The 21,095-nt window shown below is 57.6% G+C and overlaps 1 protein-coding gene across 1 annotated transcript in view; it reads left to right on the top strand.

The window, feature by feature from the left end:
* The first annotated feature begins 5,296 nt into the window (after positions 1-5,296).
* Positions 5,297-21,095, top strand: part of Pdxk (pyridoxal kinase) — a 31,672-nt gene continuing 15,873 nt past the window's right edge. Inside the window, exons 1-2 of the mRNA XM_026410098.2 lie at positions 5,297-5,477; positions 16,723-16,777. Coding sequence (XP_026265883.1) covers positions 5,391-5,477; positions 16,723-16,777 — 142 coding nt within the window. The 5' untranslated portion in view covers positions 5,297-5,390. The remainder of the gene's footprint in view (positions 5,478-16,722; positions 16,778-21,095) is intronic.

The raw sequence follows: 21,095 nt of genomic DNA on the forward strand, positions 1-21,095 counted from the left end.
TTAAAAACACAGATGCCTGAGGATTGGGGATATGGCTCCGTGGTAGGGCCTTGCCTGGCATGCACATGGCCCTGGGGTCAATTCCTAGCACTGAAAACAACAACAACAACAAAAAAAGCAGATACCTAAGGCTGCTGCTGCTGCTGTGCTGAAATTCTCTCTGTGGGGTAGAGAGGAGAGTAAGAAAAACAGCAGTTGCTGCAGCGTGAACCCCAAACCATGAGGACAGCAAACTTTCACTTTCAGGTTTTGTTTGTTTTTTTGTACTAGGGATTGAACCCAGGGGTGCTTTCCCCCTGAGCCACATCATCCCTAGTCCTTTTATGAACGCACTGTTCCCAAATCTCCAAATAATTCTCCGGTCCTTTGAAAGTGAAGACAAATCTTTGTTTTCTGGCCGTTCTCTGCAGGCAGGAGGCTGGCACGAAGCGGGCAGGAGAAGCAATCACACTCCAAGGCACATTTCATACAAATGGAAAGTTACCAAACAGAGCCATAGAGTCACAATATCTGAGAAATCACATTCTCAGAAAAACAATCTTGCATTAGTCCCACAGAGCAAGGATACTGTGGTCAGGGTGCAAATAGTTGTGGGTGGAGGGTTAGCTTTTACCAGAGAGGACTCAGGTGGAGGGACCAGTTCACCCAGGAGGAGGTGTCTGAATAAAATGGGGTCAGTCTGGGATAATTTTCAAATCAGCCCATAACACTTTCAATTTTTTTATTTTGAGACAGGGTGTTGCTAAGTTGCTGAGCCTCTCTAAATTGTTGAGGCTGGCTTTGAACTTGCGATCCTCTCACCTCAACCTCCAGAGCCTCTGGGATCACAGGCGTGCACCACTATGCCCAGCTCAGTTGCAGCTGGATGGGAGGAAAATCCAAAGATTCCCATGGAGATGAACCCTATAGGAAGAATCCCCTCACCCTTCCTCTTTTCTTTCTCCATGAATAATCTCCCCCACCAGACTCCTGGAGGTATGAAGTTCTCACTCGGTGGCCCAGCCTGTCTTGTCTTAAAGTCATGCTGTTACAGGGTGAAGTGTTCGGCCTTGAGCAGGGGGTTGAGTGTTCAGCCTTGAGTGGGCCTTGGGCGCTTGGGCTTGAAGCAAACAGGTGATAAGAACCAGGCCATCCTGCAGCTAACATTGTTCAGCCTGCCCTGCAGACAACTTATGTTTTTTCCTAACATTCACCTTCAGTCTGTGGATGTCTTTTCCTATGAGACGAGTCTCTTTGTTTTAAATTAAAAAAAAAAAAATTTTTAGTTGTAGATGGATACAATACCTTTATTTTGTTTATTTGACTTTTTTTTTTTTTTAATGTGGTGCTAGGAATCGAACCCAGGGCCTCACACATCCTAGGCAAGTGCTCTGCCACTGAGCCACAATCCCAGCCCTGAGATAAGTCTCTTGAGGCAGCATATTGTTGAATCTTTTTTTTTTTAAATCAAACCTGCCAGTCTATGACTTTTGATTGATGAGTTTAGGCCATTAACATTCAGGGTTATAATTGAGATGTGACTTGTATTCCTGGTCATTTTGGTTTATTTTGTTTTTTGACTTGACTTTGTTTCTCCTTTGATTGACCTTTCCTTTATATAGCACCTCCATTTGCTGGCTTTCTTTCTTTTCTTTTCTTTTATTTCCTCCTTGTAGAATATTTGCTGAGAATATTCTGTAGTGCAGGCTTTCTAGTTGGGAATTCTTTTAACTTTTGTTTATCATGAAAGGTTTTTATTTCACCTTCAAATCTGAAGCTTAATTTTGCTGGATATAAAATTCTTGGTTGGTATGCATTTCCTTTCAGAGCTTGGCACATGTTATTCCAGGACTTCCTGGCGTTGGGGGTCTGGGTTGAGAAATCAGCTGAAATCTGAATTGGTTTTCCCCTATATGTAATTTGATTTTTTTTTCTCTTGCAGACTTTAAAATTCCATCCTTATTCTGTATGTTCGTCACTGTCATTATAATGTGCCTTGGTGTGGGTTTGCTGTAGTTTTTTACATTTGGGTCTTTGCTCTCTGAGTTGTGAAGGAAAAAGGTATATATATATGCTTGGACTGATCATTAGTGACTACCGACATGTGCTCCTAAAAATGCCCGATTAACTCATCTGCCTAAATAGTGGCTCTCATCCTTTGGGGGAGGGTTTCAGAAGCCCAGGGAGAGCCAAAAGGAAGCATAGAGGCCAGGCCCAGTGAGGTAGGAAAGGGCTAGGCCTGGGCATGGGCCTGGTGTTTCCCGGGAGACTCTGCTGTGGCTAGTCCAAGACCCAGCCTCGGGACATCCGTGTAACAGCTGGGGACTAGCAACCAGATCTTTCAAGGTCCAAAAGAGTAAGAGCAAGTGTCTTCATGAAGTGTCACTTTCAGGGCAGCTGGGCCCTGTCAAGGAGCGTCTCAGAGCCCACAGGCCTGAAGGACAGGGGCTCCTTCTGCCTCTGCTCCTTCCTCTCAGCGCTTTGACTCACCTGGGTAAAGGTGTGGGGGGCAGGGTGCTGGTTATGTCTGCCCAGGGAGAGGAGCAGGGCCACAGTTCAGCGTGGGGAGGGCTGAGATCAGCCGCAAAGAGAGACGGATTCCTCGGATCCCAAGAGCCAAGGGGGTGGTCTCACAGGGCAGGACAGGACAGGGGCATGAGGGCATGGTTGGCACTCTGGCTGCCGTGGATTCCTAGGGCTGTCACTCAGCAACACTGGTCAGCAGCCCTGTGACCGCTGGCCTTTCCCTCTTCCCCGTCTGTAAAATGGGATGGACCCCACAGTACTGGTGTTTGTGAAGAGTCAGTGAGTGATAAAATGTGCTTAGCACATAGCAAGTGCCCAAAAATGTTAGCTGTTACTAATTGGCAATAGATTCCCCAGCGGTGCTCTACCACTGAGCTATGTCTCCAACCCTTTTAATTAAAAAAAAAAAAGTTATTTGTTCTTTTTAGATACATGACAGTAGTGTATTTTGACATATCATGCATATATGGAGTATGATTTCCCATTCTTGTGGTCGCTCATAATGTGGAGTTAACACTGGTCATGTAGGAAACGAAGGAGAGTAATGTCTGATTCATTCCTCTGTCTTTCCTATTCCCTTCCCTTCTCCCTTCCCTTCACTCCCCTTTGTCTAATCCAGTGAACTTCTATCCCCCTTGGGTTCTTTGGGATTGGCTTACTTCACTTGGCATGATAGTCTCCATTTTCATCCATTTACTGGAAAATGCCATAATTTCATTGTTCTTTATGGCTGAGTAATATCCCATTGTGTGTATATACCACATTTTCTTCATCCATTCATCTGTTGAAGGGCACCTAGGTTGGTTCCATAGCTTAGTTATTGTGAATTGAGCTGCTATAAACATTGACGTGGCTGTACCTTTTATTTATTTATTTATTTATTTATTTATTTATTTATTTATTTATTTTTTGAGGCAGAGTCTCACTAAGACGCTCAGGTTGGCCTTGAAGTTGGGATTCTCCTGTCTGTGCCTCAGCATCCCAAGTTTCTTGGAGTATAGGTATGGATGATGATTAATTATTATTAATTACAATGTACTTTCTCTTGAAAATGTTCCCTAAGCAATGCCCTCTTCTTGCAGGGTACCATGCTTGCTCTCATGTGCTGTCTATATCACTGACCCCAAGGGTAAAAGCGACATGTCCAAGACCCACAACCTGGAGGAGTTGTGCCCTCACGTCAGCTCAGGAGAAGGCTGGGTTGGGAGACGAAGGGCAGGGTCAGGTTCATCCTCCTGGAAGGACCTAGGTGGGTGTCGAGAGAGCAAAAGGTGCGACATCTGGAGTCCAGGGGAGAGATAAAGAATGTCCATGCACTTCTGCCCTTTTCAATGCTTTATTTACTTAAACCACTTAATACAATTTCACTCTATAGGTTCTTATGCAATGACAATCCTTAACTCTGGGCACGGCAATAGACATAATCAATTCCCAGCATACAATTCTGGATTAAATCTAAGCACTGCAAACACACTTAATCACGACAGACTCATGACAGACATTCCCTCTGCATGCAAAGCTCAAGTGTCAGATCAGAAGTCTCAAGTCTTAGGCTCTGAGTCTAGTAGATGCACAGTCAGACCACGGTGATCAGGTCAGGAACCAAGGTAGGCTTTTCCTGGGTGGAAGTGACGGCTGGCTGAGGAGAGGGTCATAGGGAGAAGTTGCAGCTCTCACAGGGCCAAATGTGGCTGTAGGGTTTGAGGGTGGTGAGAACAATGCAGAGGATCAGGCACATGGGAAGAGTTGGGATGTCAGTCCAGGTCCTCATCAAGCTCTCAGGGTTGTGTGTGTCAGTGTCGATTGGCTGAATGTCTGCTCATTTGCTCCAATATTTGGGGGCTTTTAACCCCCCTTTCAATCCTTATCAGCTGCCATGGGTGTCTCTCAGTGACCCTGGGTTAAAGCATCTGGTCTGGTGGTTCCCACACTGATCTTTTCGCCTTTCCCTCTTATGGGGGCCTTTCCCCCTTATTGGGCCAGGACAGCCTGCCAGAGACTTCACTCTGAGCTTGTCAGGGTGGGGGAGTGACCGGTTGGTGCCTGAGGGCCACACTGGGGGGCTCTGTGGGTGTGCCTGGGGAGACGCAGGTTTCAAACTGGAGTTTGACAGTGGAGTTGCTTGGGCTCAGGCCTCAGGCCATCCTTAGTGGGCAAGTACCTGAACCTGCCAAACACGTGGCCCAACTTGGGGGCAGCCTGTGGCCAAGGGCCAGGCACTGGCGGCTGAGGGTTGTTCTTTGCTGCAGGCTGCGCCCCTGGTGGGGAACACTAGAGGTCCTCCAGCGTCTTTTGGTGGTGTGGGCATGTCTGCTCCACAAAGCTGTGCGCGGCTCCCCGTGGGCTCTGGGGCCCTGGGCCCTGAGAGTGCAGCCTGCCCGAGTGCGCAGCGGTGTCGGCCCGCGCCCCCGCCGGTGTCCTTCGCGGCGCTGGGTGTGGGATGGACTTGTGTCCAGCTGCGCACTGGAGCGCTGTGCCGTGGTGCGGGCAACGAATGAATCAGTAAACGAACAGACGGCGCTGCCCAGCCCTTCCGGGTATACCGAGTGCGGACCGGCGCTTAGAGGGTGGGCGCCCACGTGCGGGGACGCAAAGTCGCCGCCGGAGCGAGGGCCCCAGCCCGGGTTTCGCTTCCCGCTCCCGGGAGAGGCGGGGCTTGCGCTGAGGTGCCCGCCCGCTTCCCGCCCCGGCCCGCCCCCGGCCCGCCCCGCGACGCGCGGGGCTAGCGGGTTCGCAGCGGCTGCTGAGGTCAGAGGAGGCGGGCAGCGTCCGAGCCCAGCGCCTGCGCGAGCCGGGCCGCGCGCCGGATAGCCGCGATCGGGGAGCCGGAGCGAGCGCCGAGACCGTGACACCGCCCCGGCCCCGCGCCGCCGCGCCCGCCCGGCATGGAGGAGGAGTGCCGGGTGCTCTCCATCCAGAGCCACGTCGTCCGCGGCTACGTGGGCAACCGGGCGGCCACGTTCCCGCTGCAGGTACGCGCTCCGCGCGGCTTACGTAACCGGCTCGGCTGCACTCGCGCCCTGCGTGTGGATCCGCGGCGGGGTGGCCGGTCGCCCCCAGCCGTGACCTTGGCGGGGTCCCGCAGTGAGCCCCCGCTGGGGTCTGGATTTCGGGGCGCTGCGGCCAGAGCCTGGCGCGCCCATGAGCCTGCTCCTTGGGCTGGTGGGCGGGGGCGGGGAGCCCTGCTGGCGGATTGGCGGGGGCTTGGAGTGGGGGGTGCTCAGGTGGGACCAAGCGCCGGTTCACCAGCTGTGGCGTCCGGCGAGTGCCTCCGGCTTCCTGCCTCCAGGCCAGCCGTGGGCGGGGGCTCCCTGGAGGCGACAAAAATGCAGCAGGGTTGGAGGAGTCAGAGCTGGTAGGACCCGGCCCTCGCGGGCAATGTCCAGGCAGGACGGTGAGATAGGCAGGTGTTTGCGCTGGCCTCCAGGTTCTGCCCCTTGTCCTCTGTGGGCCTCACAAAGGAGAGGATAGTAAGGTTGCAGACAGGCCAGTGGTCAGGAGGCTGGGCCAGCTCTTGGGCTGTCCATTCCTGGAGCCCACTGTGTCTTCACGTGTTGCTATAGGCCAGGCACCTACTGCTTCCTGGTTATGGTTGGATGGTCAGGAGGGGACCTGGATACAGTGGATGTTAGGCTGGGCCTGAGGCAGAACCAGGGTATTGTGCTGGGTGGGCCTGGCCAGGTGATAGCCCCCTTGCCTGCCCACCTTTGGCATGGTCTGTGACAAGGGCAGATATGGCAGGTCCTTGGGCTCCTGCTGTGCACACCCAGTCCCTGTGCTGAGCATTGCAGGACATGAAGAAGGGCCACCTGCTGGGTGTTCTAGTTCACATCTGTAATCCCAGCTATTTGGGAGGCTGAGGCAGGAGGATCTAAAGTTTGAGGTCAGCCTGGGCAATTTAGCTAGATCCTGTATCAAAATAAAAATTTAAAAAGGGTCTTGGGATGTAGCTCAGTGGAGCAGGGGTGCAGGGGTAGCCAGGCTGGGCTCTGCACAGCCCTACCCACCCGGGCAGTTGTGCAAGCCGCTGTGGCTCTCTGTCCCGTCCCTCCTCCCCTCCTCCCCACCTGCCTGCTGCTTCTCCTCTTCCCTTCACTGGGTAAACTGCTCTTCTTCCTCTTGTCCTGGTCCTTCAGCAGGGTTCCTGATTCCTGAATTCCAGGCATGTGCCTCGGCTTCTGCACCAAGGAGGAGGACATAGTGTGCCTGTTGCCAAGGGAGAGGCTCTTCCGGACAACCCATTCGGGGAAGAGCTGTGCTTCTTACCTGGGGTCCCAGTGCCCAGCATCCTTATCGGTGGCTCCACAGGTGCCCATGCTGGCATTGTGCTCTTCCACCCCTGTATTTGAGCACCACTGGGCAGGGAGAAGCAGTGGGCTGGGTGGGGCGGGCTGGGATGGCTGGCTAACCTGCCCATCCAGCTTGCACAGCCTCAGTCAGCACAGGAGGGGCAGAGCCTGGAAACGGATCTGGAGCAGCGCTCACCAGCCTTCAGAGCCAGGTCCATGGGAGCATTCCCTAAGGTCCAGAGTCACCGTAGTGGAGGTTTTGGTCAACACTACACAAGTTGGAACGCCAGAGTATTGTCTACATGGCCAAAAGTGGGGGAAGAAAAGCTAGAAAAGGAGAAGGTCTAGGCTTAGGCCAGGCCTAATGCCCTAATACTGCATCAGAGAGACCACAGAATGCCCCAGGGGCCTGGCATGGGGCTGGAGAGGCCACTGTGGAGACTGACCCTAGTGTCCAGGGCTCTGTGCCACAAAGCAGGTGTCCCCTCTTTCTGTAATTGCACTGGGGGACGTGGGCCTGGTTTCTGAGCCTCCTGTAGTGGGCACCATCTCTGTCGGGGTCTGGTGCCAGGGCTCCTGAAGCCCTTCGTGCCAGGTGTGGCACGTGCCCTTGGCCTTCGTATTCCTGCTAACGGCTGATGGCTGTGGCTTGGTGCAGACTCTCACCTCAGGACCCTCAGGGTCCTGCCTCCTGCACACTGTTGAGTCCTGGGCCCACTCCTGGGTCTCATGCAGGCAGCAGAGCAGCCCCTTGCCCTGGGCCAGGGAAAACATGCTGACGAGAAGGGAGTAGAACCTTGACCCTGATTTGGGTTTTATTTCTGGGCCTGAATCCAAGGTGCATTTTTGTGCCCAAGGGGAACGAGTTTGTGGGACCAGTGCCAGCAGGGCTGCAGTGCCGGGCAGGGTGATCTGGGGTTTGAGAGTACAAGGAGGATGAGGCAGTCTCCTGGCTCTCGTGCTCCCACCCTCCTTACTCACCTCTGCAGCGAGGAGAGGCAAGGGGCTTGTGGAGTCCTGCACACTGGCCTGCGAAGCGTCTGGGCTGGGGAGGCCTGCTGCTCTGGCCCTGGGCTGTGGGTCAGGGGAAGGAAAGGTGTCCTGCTGCACACTGCCTGTCCACACACTGCCAGGACCATTTCCTCTCCCCCCCCCCCTTTTTTTTAATGGTGCTGGAGATTGAGCCCAGAGCCTTTCTTGCGCGTGCCTGCAAACCCTCTGCCGCTGAGCTAGACCCCAGCCTGTCCCTCTTCAGGGGAAAACCTCCAGGTCTTTCAGGCCCCGAGCTCTGGGTTGCCTGAGCCTGTGGGTGTTGGCGCAGAGCCTGGCATGCTGGTTGGGAAGTGGAGATCCCAGGATTTTCAGAGCCTCCCAACCCTGCTCCTGCCCTCTTGCCTCCCAAGGTGGGGTCACGGTCAAGTTTACCATTACAAAGCACCTCAGATGGGGTGAGCTAAAAACAAATTTATTCTCTCCTCTGGAGGGCAGAGGGTGCACTCGCTGGCCGCGGGGCCCTGCCTGTTCCCAGAGGGTTCTTCCTGCCTCTCCCAGGTTCTGGTGGGCCCAGGTGTTCTTGGCTTGTAGATGCATCATGTCTGATCTTCTCCCCTTGTTAACCAGCTAATCCAGGACAATCTTATCTTGAGATCTTTAACTTATATTTGCAAAGAACCTTTTTCCAAAATGATCATGCTCTGAGGTTTCAGTAGACACACCCTTGGGGCCACCATGCGGTCTGCCTGGGGTTGGAGGGGCCTGCAGAGAAACCCAAAGGGGCAGTTAGGGTTTTCTAAAAGGCTCAGAGGTTGGTGACACCCTTTTTGGGATGTGACATGAACTGCCTGAGGGTGGCAGCAAGCACTGCCAAACCTGCCCTGCTGGGGGGCACTGGAGCCTGTCACGGCCACTGGGCCTGCAGGTGGCTCGGAGCAACTTTACGTCCTTGTGTCAACCTCTGGAGGAGTGGGCCTGGGCATTGTGGCCATGTGGCCTCTGTGCTGGGGTAGCCTCAAGGATGGTGGGGGAATCATGAGCACTGGACACCAACTTACTGAATCCATTGGCTTTGAAAATCCAACCTGGGGCCTTGGCTCAAAACCCACTTAAATACTTTGTCCCTGGAACAGGAAGGCAAGGCCATAATCTCCTGCCCCTGAGGACCTGGTAAGGTGGACAGCTTGGTTTGGGGCCTGCAGAGAGCAGCCTCATTCTTTGACTGTCCTGGCCCCTTGTGCAGGGGCAGACCCTGAGGGGCAAAGCCATGCCTGTTGACCAATGGCCTGGGCCTGGACACCCTGCAGGAAGAAGCACGGGGTGGGCATCAGGTGGTGTGGGAAACCTAGATTTCAACATGGCTCTACTCTCTGACAGGTGACACTGGCAAAGTAGCCATGGCTGTGGTCCGGGGTCCCTGGAGCCACAGGACAGTGGCAGGTGCATGGTATACATGCATATGTGGGCAGGCCGCTCTTGCTCACCTCCTTGGAGATGGGTTGGAGTTGGAAACGGTCTCGTGTCTTCCATCCCTCGTTCCCGCCAGGCCAGGCTGCCTGCTTGCTCTTCTCTGGTTGAGTTCTCCCTTCTCCCTTTGGCCGCTGATGAACCCGGGTCTGAGCCAGAGGGGTCCCCGTCCTGGAAACATGGTGGTGTTTTTAGTATTTTTTCTGCATGAAAGAACAGTATCCATTGTTCTTGCTCTTGTGACTCTGAGTTTGGGGCTGAGGGTTCTAGGTTCTCTGCTGTCACAGAGAAAAGTGAGAACGAACTGGTTTCATTTTCTGATTGCTCTTTCCCTGCTTGGACCACGTCTGCGTGTATGGGTGAGCAGCGTGGGTGAGGTGGGTGCCGTGGGTGCCTGTGCATTACAGGTGCATTTCTTGGTGCTGCTCTGCCCTCTGCAGGACGCTGGCCTCATTTCAGTAAGGCTTGGGGTGGTGCTTCCCGCTATGGAAAGCGGGGACAGTCTGCAGAGCCGGGCGCTTCAATGTCAGGGCGCTGACTCACTGGCCTTGACGTGAGTGCACACCCACACAGAGCTTCTGAAGTAGTCATGGCCGGTCCTCCTTGGTGACCTGGAGCCGTGACATGGGGAAGAATGGAAGAAAGGAGAGAGGAGGGGGAGTGCTGGGGATGGGCTCGGGGATGCAGCCCGGTAACGCCGCCCTCCCTCCCTGCCCGGTGGAGCTGCCATCCTGTTCCCTCTGCACCCAGCTCCACATGGGGCCTCTGTTCTCAGGGGTTCCGCTGCTGGCCCAAGCCTGCAAGCCCCTCCTCCTAAGGACCCAGGAAGGCTGACCTTGTGGCCTCCTGTGAGAGCCACCAAGCACCTGGCAAAGCAGTCCCCTTTGGGTGGCTTGAGGAGCATGGTGGCCCTCCCAGCGACCAGTCTGTGTGCGAGTGAGGCGCAGGAGGGGGCCAGCACTGGGCAGAGATCCTGCTGAGCAGGTCAGGAAGAGCAGCAGCATACAGAGGGAGGTGCAGCAGGACTGGAGCTGGAACCTGCAGCATTTGCTCTGTTGCCTTCGGGTGGACAGGCCCAAGGCCGCACTGAGTAGCCCATACTGGGCTGGGAATACCCTTTTGGCAGCCTCTGGACAGCTCAGCAGCCCCCAGCTGTCTGGCCATCTGATCTCTTCTAAGCCAGGGGAGTGGCAGACAGGCTGGTGAGTGGCGGGAGGAGGGGGGCTTCCTACCAGCCTGGTTCTCTGTGACCCCCTGTTGCCTAGAAGAACCGTGGCTCTTGAGTGACCCCACGGCAAGATGGGCTGACCATGGTCAGCCCCTAGGTGTTGCCAGGAGCTTGAGGTGAGACCCTTGCCTTAGGGCTTTGCAGGGCAGCCCAGTACCTGGGAGACCCTGGACTCCACTGCCCCTGGTGGGGCCTGCCTGGCATCACGGTCCTAGCCGTGAGTGCTGTGGGCACAGAAGTGGGTGCTGGGGGCTTGCGGGGGCAGAGCTGTGACTGCAGAGGCAGGGCACACACGTGGGCAGAGGCAGCTGGGGGGCTGGGAGTGAGCTGGGGAGGTAGGAGAGCCTCGGGGAACACAGGCTGTCTCCAGAAGTTCCCGTGGAGATCAGGATGAGGATGTGCCTTGGCTGGATTGTAGGCAGCCTCTAGGGACATGGGCCTGGGCCCTGAGGTTGCTCAGGTGACTGACCTCCTCTCCACCCCTAGAAGGCTTTGAGTGAGGGTGGGCTGGCCCCTGGAGGAACTGTGCTGGAATATTCTGGAGCTTTCCCCGCTCTTGCATTCTGAGTCACTCTGCCTCTCCGGGGAGGAGGGATCTGAGCTGCTGCTTCTCCGTGTCTGCCTTGCTGCTAGGGGAGGGTTGAAGACACAGGGAGGAAGGCGTCACCGCTGGGAGTGGGGGCCACCTGCCCACAGCAGCCGCTAGCCTGCGTCACTGCCAAGTGGGGGATGCTTGGTGGCCATGGGGCCGGGGTACTAGGGCTGCTGTGGCAGGAGGAGGAGCTTGTATTGTGCAGCTGTGGGTGGAAGGAGGGGGAGGAACGGAGAGCCTCTGGCTTCCCTGTTTGGGTTCGAAGGCTGGGAGTGCCCCTCCTCCTGGGTGCACCTGAGCCCTGTTGCTATGCAGTTCGGGCAGTAGAGGGTTGAGAGCCTTTCCAGGTCCTGCCTGGGCCCTGCCTGGGCTGCTTTGGGCATTGGGGCAGGAAGTCCGAGCAGCTTCCTCTCCCGGCAAGACAGCCTGTGTCCGACTGTCTCACGACATGCACACAGCTACAGATCTCACCCAGCCACAGGCAGGGACCCCCTGCTGCAGTTCAGGCACCATCGGTGTTGAGGGGCAGAGGCTGCCCACTGCAGGTCTCCCAGGGAGCGCCCACTGTGGCGGCAGTGAATCTCCGCCTCCTGGGGTACTGAGCCTCCCAGTGCTCGGCCAGGCCTTCCTCAGCTGGACCCGTGCTGTGGCCGACTCTGGGCACTGGAGCTTCATCTGTTAAGCTTCTTGGCTGAGACACCCCATCTCAGAGGCTGTGGGAGGGGGGAGCCTGAGCCCCTGAGCATCCTGGCAGGTCCCGGGTGCTGCAGAGACTACAGGTGCTGCAGAGAGCCCAGGGTGCTGCAGAGAGTCCAGGAGGCAAGACATTGATGGGGCCCTGGGGGCTGGAAGGAGCACACTGTCCCCCTTACTGGCCATGCCTAGGTGGAGGTAGGCCCAGGACTGTCCGTGCTGGTTTTTCCTGCACACACACCTGTGACGGGGACGGTCAGACCAGTGAGAGACGGGCAGCAGTGAGGAATACAAGAGAACAGCTGGGGTCTGTCTGCTCCCACTCATTGTGTCCCTGTGTCTGTCTCACATGCCCTGTCTGTGGGAGAGGTGGGAGACTGCCCTCTGTCAGGACTGTACAGCTGACCCTGGAAGCAGAACTGCAGGTGGACGGTGCTGCCCTTGGCGAGGGAGCAGAACTGATGGCACAGTGGCTCTAGGGCTTTGGGGTCCAGAAAGTAGCCAGCAGCTCTGCAGCAGGGGCTCATGGAATGGCAGGAACCCTGCCTGCTGCTTGGGATGTGAGGCTGTGGTGGTGGACACTGGTCTGGGCAGCAGTGGACCCTCAGGGGCAGGTTTGGAGGGTGCAAGGGGTATGACTTGAGGGAGCTGGGGCAGCATCAAGCCCAGAGGCCAGTGAGGACCATTGCAGGGAGGGCGTGAGGCGGTGTGAACAGGCTGCAGTGGGCCGTGCCAGCAGATGTGGACCCGTGGGAAAGTGGGCCGAGGGGCGGCCGAGCTGGAGCGGTTCCCGGTCCTCTGTCCCTGGGTGGCACCGGCGAGTCCTTCCTGGTCTTGAAGCAGGTTGTCCACCTCCTGGCTGTGTGCCAGCTGTGTGCAGGTGAAATCTGAGTGGGTGCCAGGGGGGAGGCTGGCCCACAGGCACGTGCTGGTTTCCCAGGTGTGGACCCTTCCTGCTGGCCGAGCAGAGCTGTGGCGGGAGATGGGGGGAGATGCAGGTGGCACAGGGCGCAGGGCCGCTGCGCAGAGCAGAGGCTTCCAGGCTGCAGGGCGTAAGTGATGGCGAGGTGCGGTGAGCTAGCTGGGAAGAGGCGAGGTCTGCTGGCCTTGGGGTGCTCTGGGCCCTGGGAGGGGTGCAGTCGTGCAGTCGTCTCAGGCCTCCCCTTCCGCCCAGCAGCCACTGGAGTTGGGTGGGACCTTCCTGGCTAGTGACGGTCCTGGGAGAGAGGCCACCTCAGGTTTCACCCATATGTAGAAGCCACACAGGGCAGGTGAGGGCCACTGGGGTCACCCTTTGAACCAGGGGGCCCCAAGGCCATTTTGGGCACCAGGCTTTCTGTGACACAAGGTGATTTCTCCCTCAGGAGGCACAGACCAGCAGTGCTGTCCCCAGAGTGGCCTGAGGTGGCTGTGTGGGTCAGGGGTCTGGGGCACCCCGGCAGGGGGCCTGTGTCTGCCTGCTGCCCGCCGTCTCCTGACCCTCAGCTGAAGGAGCAGCCTGTGGCTCCCTGGAGGGGAGGTGGGGAGCAGATGGCCCAATGAGGCAGCTGCTAGGCCAGAAAAGGCAAAAAGGGAACCCAGTGGTGACCCAGGGGCCAGCAGCTGGCCTGGGGTGAAGGGAGAGGCTGCGGCCATCAGAATTTGAAAGCGGGGAGGGGCCTGCTGGGAACCTGCGCTGGGGGCCAGGGGGCCTGCCGTGGCCAGGGCTTCTGAGAGTGAGGGAAGGACATCAGTGCCCTCCCAGCTGGAGGAGGGGCCTTCGGGAAGGGCCTGGTCAGGGCCCAGCCTCGCGGAGCCCAGCGCACACCTGGGTCTGGGCCCAGGAGCGAGCCTGGAGACCCCTTCCTCCAGGGCCGAGGGCTCCTGGGAGCCCGCCTGGCTTTGCCTCCTCCCGAGTGTGGCTGGAGTGCAGCGCTGATGGGTGACTTGGGGTGCTGCCACAGGCATGTGACGCTGAAGAAGCTGATGGGGCGGTGTTGGGAACAGAGATGCCAAGCGCATCTCAGCCCCTTAGCTGTCGTTGAAAGCAGAGGACAGCAGCTTCCTTCTCGACACAAGGTTGAGTGTCCACATCCAGAACTGGCAGGATCTCCAGGATGGTGTCACTCTGCTTTCCTCTGCTTCCTCAGTCTTCGGGGACTGAGATGCTGCAGGCCGCGTCAGTCACGTAGAGGGGGTCCGGCCAGGCAAGTGGACTCTGGGTGTTGATTCCTCTAGTGATGGCATCGGCTTAGTCCCTGGAATGACCTTGGTGAACACAGATCGTCAGTGTACAGTCCAGTGGCTCAGCTCCAAGTGAACGCCACCCACGGAGCAGACAGAATGTGCAGAATGCCAGGGCACCCGGCCAGCTACTCATGCCCGCCCGGAACACATCCTCCATCTCTGCTTCCCGCGGCTCTGCCTGGCTCTCTCAGTCTCTCACGTGCTCCGCGTGTCCCTCTCGCACGCCCTGTCTCTCCCACATGTTCTGTCTCTCTGTCTCTCACACACGCTGCCTACCTCTGTCTGTCTCTCCCACACTCTGTCTCTCACAAACCCTGTCTGCCTCTGTCTCTCCCACGTGCTCTGCCTCTGTCTCTCTGTCTCTCACACGCTCTATCTCTTGTCTGTCCCCCACATGCTCTGTGTCTCTGTCTGTCTCTCTCTGTCTCCCACACGCTGCCCGCCTCTGTCTGTGTCTGCCACGTGCCTCTTGCCCTCTGTCCAGCAGCTTCTGCCGGGAAGGTGGCCCACTTCTCTCTGCCCGCTGCAGGTCCTAAGGTTTTTCTGGAACATTCTATGGAAATATGCACCAGAAGAGCAGCTTGGTGACCTGCTGTCTCCTGCTGCCTCACCCCTTGACCTGCCAATTATTTCTCAGAGCTCCTTGTTCTCATTTTCCTGGGACTTTGGCCCAGGGGAGGGTCTGATTCTGAGCCATGTTTACCTGGAAGTCCTCACACTTGGTTGGCGGGACTTTCATGCTCCTAGCTCTGTCCCCTCCCTCCCTGGCAGGCTACCTCTAAGTCACCAGTGGATGGAGTGGGCGGCCTCCGACTCGGCTCTCCCTGAGGCCTAGGCCCCGGCTCCCATGCCCACCAGGCCCTCTCCCTGGGTTGGTGGCACCTGCCAGTGTGGAACATTGGGTTGGTGGATTCTTCAGTGGCCCTTTGGTGACTTAAGCCTGGAAGGAGCCACCGTAGACCTGGCTTGGGAGTGGGGACGGGGGCAGAGGGGAGACTTGGCGCCCTCTGGAGAGGCCAGCAGGGGTACTCTCTGGCAAAGGGGGTGTGATGTGGCTGGTGTGTTGGGAGCTAGGAGGCCCCTCCCTGTGGACAGCCAGCCACAGGGAGCCGAGAGCAGATGGAGACAGCCAGCAGGTGAGCTCTCAGGAAGGTGGTAGAAATGGAGGGGTGCACGCAGGAGGAGGGATGACCTGGAGATGGTGGTGGGGTGTCTTCCAGCAGAGGAGGCAGGGGAGGTGGGAGGATTGGCCAGCATGAGCCTCAAGCTCCATGGGCATGGCCAGTTGTCCTGATGGCAGGTGGCCAGCCCTCCCCAAGTACAGAGTCTGGGGACAGCCCTGAGCCTCCCAGTCCAATTGAACACCTGCCTGTGGCATGACTGAGTCTGTGGCCCCCAAGTCAGGGCTGATGGCATGTCTGGCCTTGACACAGGGACAGGATGGCCCGAGCCTGGTGTGGGCAGGCAGGTGGGGTGGGGGAGGCCCCAGGCTATCCCTTGTGCTCTCGTAGGGCCAGCAGGAGAGCCAGGGCCCACAGGTGGCTGAGCCCTTGCACACCGCCCCGCTGCGTGTGCTACGTCCTGTGTTCCTGCAGTGCCTGGCCCTGCCTGGGGTGGGTGGGCCTGCTGTCCCCACACTGGGCACAGGGCCACGGACGGGAGACAGGCCTGAGCAGTTGGAATGGCCGGCTCTGTTCAGGGGCACAGTGGGCAGTGTGCGACCAGGGAGGGGACTCTCTGGCAGGGCCACTGTTGTAGGTCCACTGTGATGGTGCCCGCAGGACCAGCCTGGCAGAGGCAGGTGGGCAAGGTGGGTAGGCCTGGCAGTGATCCAGGTAATGGGCTGAAGAGTGTCCTCTGTCCTGTGTCTGGTGTCTACCACCTCCAGCAGCCGAGGGGCACTGAGGGAGTCCTACCTACTGAATGTGAGAGGCCAGGGAAGTGGGAGGAGCCAGGGAGGACTCCCTCTGCACTGCGTCCCACGGCATAGCCTGCCACCAGCCCTGCAGACCCCACAGATCCTGCAGACCCCTCAGACCCTGCAGACGTGGCTCCCCTTCCTCCCTCCACCAGAAAAGTGCTCTTACTTTTAGAAAAACGTAAGCTTTTAAACTCACAGGTTTTAATTTTCTTCAATAAACTGCTTCCTGCCCTGAGAGCGAATCAGCTTCCTCTGACCACAGAGACCCCCGACATGACCCAGCTGCCCTGGCTGAGTGACCCCATGAGGGACAGTAGGAGACTCCCTGCCAGGGAGCAGTGAGGGTCAGGTGGCTGTGGTGGTTTGGGGAACCTCGGGCCAGCTGGCCGTGAGGACCAGGGATGGCCAACCAGGTGGCCTGGCAGGCCCAGGCCTTACTTCCTCAGAAGGGCGGAGGCTGGGAACCGAAAATCTGGCACCAAAGATGGCCTCACAGCCGTTGCTGGTCCCCGCACTATATGGGTTTCCTTGAATGATTTCATTTGGTGGAATTTCCAGAATCATCCATGACCCCTTCAGTGAGTTCAGCCGGACAGGAGCTCTGCCTCAGCCTCTGGGCTGCTGTGCCCCATGAGTTTCCTAAACAAAGGACGAGAAGCCCCTGGCTGGGCACATGGGGCCAAGAGTGCCAGGGGCAGCAGGTCAGGGAGACCGCACCCACCGTCCCTGTTACTCCCCTCCTCCAGGCAGGTGCTCGGGCTGTCACAGGGCCCTGGGCTCTCACACCGTCCTGCTGTCTGTCTTGCAGGTGTTGGGGTTTGAGATCGACGCGGTGAACTCTGTCCAGTTTTCAAATCACACAGGTAAGGCCTCGTGCAGCAGTTGACGTAGAGCTGAGCACAGGTAGGTGGCAGGGGCCCCTGGGAGCCAGAGTGCCGTCCTCCTGTGGACAAGGGCCCCAAAATGTCACTCTCTACTGAGTCTGGGGGCAGGAGCTAGGGTTTCCTCATCCTTGATATCTATTGGGTTTGGATCTCAGCTCTGCTGCTCTGGAGCTGTGTGACCTAGAAGAGGTGATAGGGCCTCTCTGTGCCTCAGTGTCCTCCTCTGAAAACCAGGGTGGTGATCCAAGGACCAGCTTGGGGAGAGAGTTCCATGGGTGAGCCCCAGGGCTGGTGCCTGGCTAGGAGCACTGTCCTCCCTGCCGGGTCAGCCCTGCGGGAGGCCTGTTCACACCCTGTCCACCAGGGGGCGCTGTGGGTGTGAGGAGGTCCCCTCTGTTCCAAGGTGACCCTCTAGGCAGTCTGGATTTTTAACTCCAGTGCCACAGAGCGGGATGTCTGTGCTCGTGGGGACTCCGAGGACTTGGTTGCTCTGAGCACTGAGGGGTTGCCTGGGGGGAGGGTGTGCACCCCACAGCCCCGACCTGTCCTGTGTGGCCTCAGGGGCTGTGTGTGTGGAGTCCGCCCCACTCGCCAGGGTGACCTGCCCCTGACATTGTTCTGAGCCCAGCAGGACGCGCAGGGTGGGCTGCAGCCCTGTGTGCAGGAGGGCTCCGGGGTGCTCCAAGAAGGGGTGCCAGAGGGCTCTGGGGAGGTTACTACCTGGGTGGGGTATTAACCTTATAACCTGGGGTGGGTGAGGAGATGCCTGTGCCAGCATCAGATGGAGCCTCTACTTGTCAGTAAGGGCTCTGAAGTCCAGAGTCGTCCAGAAACCCATGGGCTCTGACTGCTGTTTTTCCATTCCCATGGTTTAAGTAAGAGAGCAAAACCGGCTTGCACATTAAGCGGCTGCATTTGCGCCTGAGGACTGCAAGGAGCCCCTCAGCCCCTCAGTTGGAGATGGGCACGTCCAGCATTCCAGCAGGGCAGGGTCTCAGGGCTGTCGATGTGGCCACCTGCCCTCCAGGTCCTGTAGCTTTGTGGTTGGGTGGCCACCCTGGGAATCTGAGACAGAAAGGCCTTGGGCTTGTCCCAGAGGAGGTAAGATGAAGACCAGACCCCTGGGTTCTGGGCAGCCCTCTGGGTGCAGGGTGAGGGCGAGGGCGCTGGGGCTTCTTTTCACTGGGGCCCACCCTGTGGCTTGGGGGAGGTCCCCTGAGTGGACAAGTGCCTGTGCCCCGACTCCCACCTCCAGACACACGGGGGCTGGGCTGGCCCTGGGGGCCCCAGGTGGCCCACTTGAGGCTGGCTGTGCAGCCTCCCTGGGGCTTCATGGTGCCTGTCTCAGGGCCACCAACTGAGGGGCGAGCCTGTAGGGGAGGCCTCACTGCACCCCTGCCTCCTGGGCTCCCTACCTGTTCCCACCCTTTGCCCCACCACACCCTTGCTCAGAAGCAAGGCGGGCGCCTCTCACCTGCCCCCAAGGTGTGCGGCCCCTGGGCAGCCATGGCGCTGGTGGATGAGTGACAGCCCCTACCTTGCAGCCCTGGGGCGGGTGGAGCACCCCATGCTGCCATCTCTGTCCTCGTGTCACAGGCTGCGCAGGCTGTGTCCTGGGCGGCAGACCTGCAGGTCCTTGACTGAATGACCTTCATTCCTGGAGTGCAGGGCTTCTCACCTGCTTCCCACCTCCCAGAAGCAGCCGCCAAGGCCCCTGGTGCAGGGGAGGTGTACTGCCATGTCAGGGACAGCCAGCATCCTGGGCCAGCGCTGCGCTGCCTCAGCCCAGCGAGGATCTGTTGTGTGGTCCCACGAGGGACTGGCCATGCAGGCTCAGCCACGTGCTGTCTCTGCCCTGGGCCACAAAGCCCCATGGCCCTGAGCCAGGACACTTGAGCCAGCCAGGGTCCACTGAGGCTCCCCTGCTCTGCTGCCTGCTGTGCACTTCCTGGGTGGGCAGTGCCCGAGCAGGTCTGAGCCCTACTCCAGGGTCTGCCCTCTCCTCCAGGCCAGAAACCCCCCTCCCCCTTCTTATTTTTATTTATTTTTGAAAATCAATTATTACATTAAATCAATGTAATCAAAAACACACTTCTAAATGCTAATTATTATTTTTTTTTAAAGAGAGAGAGGGGGAGAGAGAGAGAGAGAGAGAATTTTAATATCTATTTAATTTTTCTTAGTTCTCAGCGGACACAACATCTTCATTTGTATGTGGTGCTGAGGATCGAACCTGGGCCGCACGCACGCTAGGCGAGCGCGCTACCGCTTGAGCCACATCCCCAGCCCATAAATGCTAATTATTAATTTTTGTATAATCTTCCTTTAATTGGTCCAGAAGAAACTTTTTTTTTTTTTTTTTGGGTGGTGGTAGTGCTGGGGATTGAACCCAGGGCCTTGTACATGCGAGGCAAGCACTCTACCAGCTGAGCTATGTCCCCAGCCCCCAGAAGAAACTTCTTGACTTATACATATTTATTGCCCTCCCCTTTTTAAAACAATTCTATTATGATATTCATGTATCATGCGATTAATTCACCCATCAAAGTGTACAGTCATTGGGGTTTTTGGAGGGTGGGAGTACCAGGGATTAAACTCAGGCACTCAACCACTGAGCCCCATTCCCAGCCCTATTTTGTATTTCATTTAGAGACAGGGTCTCACTGAGTTGCTTAGTGCCTCATTTTTGCTGAGGCTGGATTTGAACTCGCCATCCTCCTGCCTCAGCCTCCTGAGCCACTGGGATTACAGGTGTGTGCCACTGTGCCCAGCAGTCTATGGGTTTGGTGTATCCACAGAATTGTGCAGCCATCTTCACAGTCGATATTCTAGAATGTTTCCATCATCAGAGCAGCACACAGTGGTGCACAGCTGTGGTCCCAGCAGCTCAGGAGACTGAGGCAGGAGGATCCCAAGTTCAAGGCCGGCCTCAGCAAGTTTGCAAGACCCTGTCTCGAAATAAAAATAAACAGGACTGGGGTGTTGCTCAGTGGTTAAGCACCCCTAGGTTCAACTCTGGTAGCTTAAAAGAAAATACAGAATGAAGGAAGATTGTCAGCTGCTTCTCCCAGCCTCCACAGACCTGCTTTCCATCTGAACGTCTGCTGGGCATTGCTGTGGATGGGGTCAGGGACACAAGGTCTCCACACGTGGCGTTTCTCACTGAAGCAGCTGTCCGCGCCCCAGCCTGGGGTGCTCCCTGCCCTTCCTGGGTGAGCGGGGTCCCCCAGGGTGGATCCCCTGGGTGGCCACATTTTGTTGTCCAGCCATCACCACACCTCCTGGTTGTGTCCAGCTTTGGGCTGTTTTGAATCGGGCCGTGGGGACACTTCCATGCTCTGCAGTGTACACGTCACCCAGGGGTGAAAGGTGAGGGGGCTCAGGCTGCACCTGACCCCCAGCAAGGAGCCGTGACAACATGTGATGTGTCATCTGCTGGGAGCTCAGTGGAGACTGAGCGCTTGGGGTTGGTCACTCCTCTGCCTGGCCGAGGGGAGCCCTGTACCCCGCATTCCCGCTGCTCCTTAACAGGCCTTGCCAGAGCTTCCTGTTCCCAAGGTCCCTGCCTCGAGCGGACAGTACGGAGCTGGCAGGGCTGAGGCTTAGTGGTTGGGACTGGGGCACTGTCTTGTCACCTGGAGTTTGGAGAGTGAGGCAGCTGGCCAGGGGCAGCCAGCGTGGACACAGGGAGCCTGAGGACTGGAGAGGGCTGGCGGCAGGAGTCTTGGGACTACCCGGGGGTGGGACTGCAGTGGGAAACCTGTCCCCCACTTCTCTGCTGCTGTCAGTTGACCAAAGGATCCGAGTGTCCCTTCCAGAAGGTTCTTGCAGGCTCTGGAGCCATCTGAGTCACAAGGGAGGTGCAGGAGGCCCCCAGGACCAGCCTTTCGTGTTTGGTCTCTCTCTCAGACTCATTGGCTAGAGGAAGGTTTGCTTTGGCTCAGCTCAGGCCCCAGGCTGGTTGGCTCTGGTGCTTTGGGGCCTGTGGTGGGGCGGCACATCACAGGAGGAGACTGGGGGCCCACTGTTGCTTCTGAGGGCACGCGCCAGCGACCTAAAAACCTTACTAGCCCCACCGCCCCGACAGCACCATGCTGCACATGGACCTTTGGGGACATTGCAGATCCAAAATACATCAGCCCAGAAGCCACCTCTCTAGGAATCCTGTGCTCTGCCGTGGGGCCTGTGCTTGGGACCTGGCTGGGTGCTGGCAGCTCACCTTCCTCCTAGTGAGCCAGGGGCTGAACTGTGTCCCCACTCTAGATTCCTGGGTTGCAGCCCTAATCCCCGGGACCTT

The sequence above is a fragment of the Urocitellus parryii genome, chromosome 2, assembly GCF_045843805.1.
Source record: "Urocitellus parryii isolate mUroPar1 chromosome 2, mUroPar1.hap1, whole genome shotgun sequence".
Lineage (NCBI taxonomy): Eukaryota > Metazoa > Chordata > Mammalia > Rodentia > Sciuridae > Urocitellus > Urocitellus parryii.